Below are 7,513 nucleotides of genomic sequence, written 5' to 3' on the forward strand. Positions count from 1 at the left end.
CATGTTCATGACGATGCAAATGTAACGAGATTTCGAACTGTTCTGTTGCACACGTTGGGACTCATTTTATTTTTCTACAAAAACCCTTTGCCATGACGGGAATCGAACCCGGGCCGCCCTGCGTGACAAGGCAGATGCCTATCCGCTAGACCATTTGGGAAGACTTGATATGTACACCCTAAGATATCTAAGTGTCATTTCGATGAGGTCTGTAGCAGAGGCCATAGAGCACAGCAAACAAATAATCATGTGTTTAAATATCCTTGTCGTTTTGAAGAAATTACCATTGTCACCTGCACAGGAATGCCATGCGGCCAACATTGAAGAAATGTGCTTCTCAAATCTGTCATTAACACTGTTTTCCACACGCTTTTTTCATTGCATTGCCATATAATCAATTGGTCATTGATGCGTCACGAATAACGACAATGCGTCGAAAATTAAAGAAATGTAAACATGAATTATGTTATTACTGTCTAAGCATCGCAAAGCTGTATGCGTAAAGGCGTCTGACGTCACAGTGGCTTGCCTGAAACAAAGGAATTAGAGAAACATGTGCTTACAGGGGCGTCGAACCTCCTTCTCCCGCTGATGGAGCAAAGTTGCTACAGTGACAAAGACAAGCTCCGCGCTCATGGGCAATTTATATGAGGCAACTGTGCTGCGAGTATCTAAGTAGTCGTCGTGCATGGATAAAATGCAATGTTTCAAACAGATCTGATGAATTCACCTACTTTGAAAAAGTGTGCGTTAGGGAGTTCTTTTGACACAAAGCGAAAATCTACAGTCAAGCGTCAATCAGCAGACAGCCGTGTGTTCTTTAGTAATGAGCCTGTTGTCAAAACGGCAGAAAAAAATGTTCACAAACGAAATATTGTTTCTACACTTAAAATGAACAAAGAAAAAATTAGCTAGCCTGATATAAGTCATGTTCATGACGATGCAAATGTAACGAGATTTCGAACTGTTCTGTTGCACACGTTGGGACTCATTTTATTTTTCTACAAAAATCATTAGCCATGACGGGAATCGAACCCGGGTCGCCCTGCGTGACAAGGCAGATTCCTATCCGCTAGACCATTTGGGAAGACTTGATATGTACACCCTAAGATATCTAAGTGTCATTTCGATGAGGTCTGTAGCAGAGGCCATAGAGCACAGCAAACAAATAATCATGTGTTTAAATATCCTTGTCGTTTTGAAAAATTACCATTGTCACCTGCACAGGAATGCCATGCGGCCAACATTGAAGAAATGTGCTTCTCAAATCTGTCATTAACACTGTTTTCCACACGCTTTTTTCATTTCATTGCCATATAATCAATTGGTCATTGATGCGTCACGAATAACGACAATGCGTCGAAAATTAAAGAAATGTAAACATGAATTATGTTATTACTGTCTAAGCATCGCAAAGCTGTATGCGTAAAGGCGTCTGACGTCACAGTGGCTTGCCTGAAACAAAGGAATTAGAGAAACATGTGCTTACAGGGGCGTCGAACCTCCTTCTCCCGCTGATGGAGCAAAGTTGCTACAGTGACAAAGACAAGCTCCGCTCTCATGGGCAATTTATATGAGGCAACTGTGCTGCGAGTATCTAAGTAGTCGTCGTGCATGGATAAAATGCAATGTTTCAAACAGATCTGATGAATTCACCTACTTTGAAAAAGTGTGCGTTAGGGAGTTCTTTTGACACAAAGCGAAAATCTACAGTCAAGCGTCAATCAGCAGACAGCCGTGTGTTCTTTAGTAATGAGCCTGTTGTCAAAACGACAGAAAAAAATGTTCACAAACGAAATATTGTTTCTACACTTAAAATGAACAAAGAAAAAATTAGCTAGCCTGATATAAGTCATGTTCATGACGATGCAAATGTAACGAGATTTCGAACTGTTCTGTTGCACACGTTGGGACTCATTTTATTTTTCTACAAAAACCCTTTGCCATGACGGGAATCGAACCCGGGCCGCCCTGCGTGACAAGGCAGATGCCTATCCGCTAGACCATTTGGGAAGACTTGATATGTACACCCTAAGATATCTAAGTGTCATTTCGATGAGGTCTGTAGCAGAGGCCATAGAGCACAGCAAACAAATAATCATGTGTTTAAATATCCTTGTCGTTTTGAAAAATTACCATTGTCACCTGCACAGGAATGCCCTGCAGCCAACATTGAAGAAATGTGCTTCTCAAATCTGTCATTAACACTGTTTTCCACACGCTTTTTTCATTGCATTGCCATATAATCAATTGGTCATTGATGCGTCACGAATAACGACAATGCGTCGAAAATTAAAGAAATGTAAACATGAATTATGTTATTACTGTCTAAGCATCGCAAAGCTGTATGCGTAAAGGCGTCTGACGTCACAGTGGCTTGCCTGAAACAAAGGAATTAGAGAAACATGTGCTTACAGGGGCGTCGAACCTCCTTCTCCCGCTGATGGAGCAAAGTTGCTACAGTGACAAAGACAAGCTCCGCGCTCATGGGCAATTTATATGAGGCAACTGTGCTGCGAGTATCTAAGTAGTCGTCGTGCATGGATAAAATGCAATGTTTCAAACAGATCTGATGAATTCACCTACTTTGAAAAAGTGTGCGTTAGGGAGTTCTTTTGACACAAAGCGAAAATCTACAGTCAAGCGTCAATCAGCAGACAGCCGTGTGTTCTTTAGTAATGAGCCTGTTGTCAAAACGACAGAAAAAAATGTTCACAAACAAAATATTGTTTCTACACTTAAAATGAACAAAGAAAAAATTTGCTAGCCTGATATAAGTCATGTTCATGACGATGCAAATGTAACGAGATTTCGAACTGTTCTGTTGCACACGTTGGGACTCATTTTATTTTTCTACAAAAATCCTTTGCCATGACGGGAATCGAACCCGGGCCGCCCTGCGTGACAAGGCAGATGCCTATCCGCTAGACCAGGGGTGCCCAAATTCTTCCCAGTGGAGGGCCAAAATTTAATCTGGGGGGAGGGTCGTGGGCCAAAATGTTAATTCTGCAGTACATTAAGTTAAATATGGGTATATATAGTATGCGTGTACAAAATAAACACTATCACAAAGTAATTTCGAAAAAGGAATGACACAGTTTATTGTGCTTCACATTAATGTTCAAAAAATTACTGACGTCAATCTGGCTTCTTTAAATTCGAAAAATAATTGAAGCACTATGAAATATTTGAAGACAGATATGGAACATTACTAGGCCTTGGGCCTATATCTTCAAATACAAAGACATTTAGTGCAAAGTAACATGGGACAAAACATGTCTCCATGGGACCAAAATACATTCTTCACTGGTTTGAACAATCATTTTTAAATCAGGAATAGTAGTAGAATTGGACAACAGCTTGAGAAGGTTTGTAGAAATCAGTACTGTACTTACAAGTGCAATAAACAAAGTAACATGGGACAAAACATGCCCCCATTAATCATACAGAGCAGAACATACTCTGACACATTGGAGGCCTAGGCCTACACATCCTGCCTGAAGTAGGCTAGGCCTATCAGTGGGAGACATGAAGCCTGTCCTTGGTTTTTAAAAGTCTCTCAATATCAGGCTCCAGCTGACTAACTGACAAAGTGAGAATGTCATGTAGGTGAGAGTCAGATAAAGCATTTCTTAGTTTGGACTTCTTAAGATTCATCAGGCTGAAAGCCTGCTCACATACATAGGTACTTCCAAAGAGGGATAACATCACCTGTGCATGTTTGCGGATCTTGCCATATCTGTGTGCAGGAACACATTTGTAAAAGTCCTGTAAGGAAAGCTCTCTGAACCTGCTACGGAGGTCTGAATCAGACTGAAGTTCCAAAAGTTCCATTTGAAGCTCCTCACTGACTGCATCCACATTTACAGAAAAGGGTTGCACAAACAGCTCATGCTGTTTCATTTCCACGAAAATCTTCAAAGCGATGGTCAAACTCCACCACAAGATTGCTGAGAATGTCGAGGTATTTTGGTGTGTCTTCCTCCATCAACCCAACTTCTCTGAGGCTGGGAAAATGTGCCAAATTTCCTGAATGTACAGACACAAAGACAAAAGGAGCAATGTAAGATGCAAGATTGTTCATTTGATTTTCAATTAAATACCAAACATCAATCAAATGAGAAAAAAATTACTTTTTTTTGTTTATGGCTGCAGTATGAAAAACAAATACTGCTTCTGTGATTGGATTTAATGCCTAGATTTAAATAGAACATCCATTTTCCACAAACACAAAGTATGCATGCATCACACAAATATAATAACATGGTTGTGATCAATAACAAGCCTACTACATTGTTGTGTGTTCAATAACATATTAAAGTTAGATCTCACCTGTTGAGAGATGTCTGCTAAGCAACTGGAGCTTTTGCTTGAAGGCTTTGACATGGTCATACATCTGAGTGATTATCTGGTCTCTCCCTTGAAGCTGAAGATTGAGGATATTCAGCAGCTCTGTGATGTCCACAAGAAAAGCCAGGTCTGCAAGCGAGTGATTGTCCGAGGGCACTTGGATGCTGTTCTTCTTTGTGGCTTGAAACACCCTGATTTCCTCACGCAACTCAAAGAAACGTCGTAAAACTTTCCCACGGCTCAGCCACCGCACCTCCTGGTGGTACAATACATCACCATACTGGGCATCCATCTCATCAACAAGAGCTTTGAACTGACGGTGTGAGAGCGCCTTTGAGCGAATATTATTGACAATGCCAACGACATCCTGCATCACGTTCTTCAGGCCGATGTTTTTAGCGCACAGTTGCTCCTGATGCAAAATACAATGGTATTTAAAAATCGAGCCACCAAACTCACGGACTTTGTCCGACACAAGTGCAGTTAGGCCTGCTCTCTTACCGACCATGGCCGGGGCTCCATCAGTCGTGATGTCAGATAGGTTTTCCCACTTCAACCCGTTCTTGTCCATAATTCGCTGCACTGCCATAAAAATATCGATACCTCTTGTTGTCCCTTTCAGTGTTTCAAGGCCCGCTAGTTCTTGACACACTTCAAAGTCCTCATTGACGCCTCGCAAAAACACCAGCAACTGTGCTGAGTCAGATATGTCGGTGCTTTCATCGCTTGCTATGGAGAAGGCAGAAAACCAACTTGCTCTTTGGGCTATCTGGCCCCGAACGTCTTCGGCCATGTCCTCAACGTGGCGGGTGTTCCTTGACAGGCTAATCTGAGAAAATGCCCGCATCTGAGTTGGACACACAGCTTCAGAAGCAATTGTCAGACACTCTTTGACAAAATCACCCGCAGCAAAAGCTCGTCCACTTCTGACAATGACTTTGCTAATGCGATAACTTGCCCGAGTGGCATTTTCTTGTGCAGTGGACGGCTGAAGTAAAGTTCGCTGCTGTGTGGTTAGCTTTCTTAGCAAGTCTGCTACCTTCAGCTTGCGATCGTCACCTGTGTATTTTGCGAACTGGTGAGAATGCATAGTTTCATAGTGACGACGAATGTTGTACTCCTTTGAAACAGCGACCCTCTGCTTACATACCAGACACACTGCGGTGGAATCGACCTCTGTAAAAAGATAATCATGTTCCCAACTTTTTTTGAATTTTCGCTTGTCTGTGTGCCACTCCTTAACACGCTCCATCCTTGCATCCTCTCACTCACTGGTCTTCGCCTCACCGGATTGCATCTGGTAGGAGCTCATACAGCGCCACCCTACCATCATTGTATCACAATGTTATTCTCTGGTCAGGAGTGGAAGTGCACCAATAAATAATATTCAATGAGAGCGAGCGCAGATTCCGAGCGCTGGTGGCGGGAAAAAAATTATACAGTGGATAAGGCGCGGGCCAAATATAATCGGTCGCGGGCCAAGTTTGGCCCACGGGCCCCAAATTGGGCAGCCATGCGCTAGACCTTTTTAGAAGACTTGATATGTACACCCTAAGATATCTAAGTGTCATTTCGATGAGGTCTGTAGCAGAGGCCATAGAGCACAGCAAACAAATAATCATGTGTTTAAATATCCTTGTCGTTTTGAAAAATTACCATTGTCACCTGCACAGGAATGCCCTGCAGCCAACATTGAAGAAATGTGCTTCTCAAATCTGTCATTAACACTGTTTTCCACACGCTTTTTTCATTGCATTGCCATATAATCAATTGGTCATTGATGCGTCACGAATAACGACAATGCGTCGAAAATTAAAGAAATGTAAACATGAATTATGTTATTACTGTCTAAGCATCGCAAAGCTGTATGCGTAAAGGCGTCTGACGTCACAGTGGCTTGCCTGAAACAAAGGAATTAGAGAAACATGTGCTTACAGGGGCGTCGAACCACCTTCTCCCGCTGATGGAGCAAAGTTGCTACAGTGACAAAGACAAGCTCCGCGCTCATGGGCAATTTATATGAGGCAACTGTGCTGCGAGTATCTAAGTAGTCGTCGTGCATGGATAAAATGCAATGTTTCAAACAGATCTGATGAATTCACCTACTTTGAAAAAGTGTGCGTTAGGGAGTTCTTTTGACACAAAGCGAAAATCTACAGTCAAGCGTCAATCAGCAGATAGCCGTGTGTTCTTTAGTCATGAGCCTGTTGTCAAAACGGCAGAAAAAAATGTTCACAAACGAAATATTGTTTCTACACTTAAAATGAACAAAGAAAAAATTAGCTAGCCTGATATAAGTCATGTTCATGACGATGCAAATGTAACGAGATTTCGAACTGTTCTGTTGCACACGTTGGGACTCATTTTATTTTTCTACAAAAATCCTTTGCCATGACGGGAATCGAACCCGGGCCGCCCTGCGTGACAAGGCAGATTCCTATCCGCTAGACCATTTGGGAAGACTTGATATGTACACCCTAAGATATCTAAGTGTCATTTCGATGAGGTCTGTAGCAGAGGCCATAGAGCACAGCAAACAAATAATCAAGTGTTTAAATATCCTTGTCGTTTTGAAAAATTACCATTGTCACCTGCACAGGAATGCCCTGCGGCCAACATTGAAGAAATGTGCTTCTCAAATCTGTCATTAACACTGTTTTCCACACGCTTTTTTCATTGCATTGCCATATAATCAATTGGTCATTGATGCGTCACGAATAACGACAATGCGTCGAAAATTAAAGAAATGTAAACATGAATTATGTTATTACTGTCTAAGCATCGCAAAGCTGTATGCGTAAAGGCGTCTGACGTCACAGTGGCTTGCCTGAAACAAAGGAATTAGAGAAACATGTGCTTACAGGGGCGTCGAACCGCCTTCTCCCGCTGATGGAGCAAAGTTGCTACAGTGACAAAGACAAGCTCCGCGCTCATGGGCAATTTATATGAGGCAACTGTGCTGCGAGTATCTAAGTAGTCGTCGTGCATGGATAAAATGCAATGTTTCAAACAGATCTGATGAATTCACCTACTTTGAAAAAGTGTGCTTTAGGGAGTTCTTTTGACACAAAGCGAAAATCTACAGTCAAGCGTCAATCAGCAGACAGCAGTGTGTTCTTTAGTAATGAGCCTGTTTTCAAAACGGCAGAAAAAAATGTTCACA

The 7,513-nt window shown here is 42.0% G+C and overlaps 1 protein-coding gene across 1 annotated transcript; it reads right to left on the reverse strand.

The window, feature by feature from the left end:
• Window positions 1–3,889: 3,889 nt before the first annotated feature.
• LOC310819159 (general transcription factor II-I repeat domain-containing protein 2-like) lies at window positions 3,890–5,197 on the reverse strand (the record flags this gene model as incomplete). The annotated part of the gene is made up of 2 exons (XM_083690406.1): window positions 3,890–4,029; window positions 4,333–5,197. 2 exons carry the CDS (start codon window positions 5,195–5,197, stop codon window positions 3,890–3,892), a joined length of 1,005 nt encoding a protein of 334 aa, XP_083546532.1.
• Window positions 5,198–7,513: the final 2,316 nt, after the last annotated feature.

The sequence above is a fragment of the Argentina silus genome (genome assembly GCF_951799395.1).
Source record: "Argentina silus genome assembly, chromosome: 18".
NCBI lineage: Eukaryota > Metazoa > Chordata > Actinopteri > Argentiniformes > Argentinidae > Argentina > Argentina silus.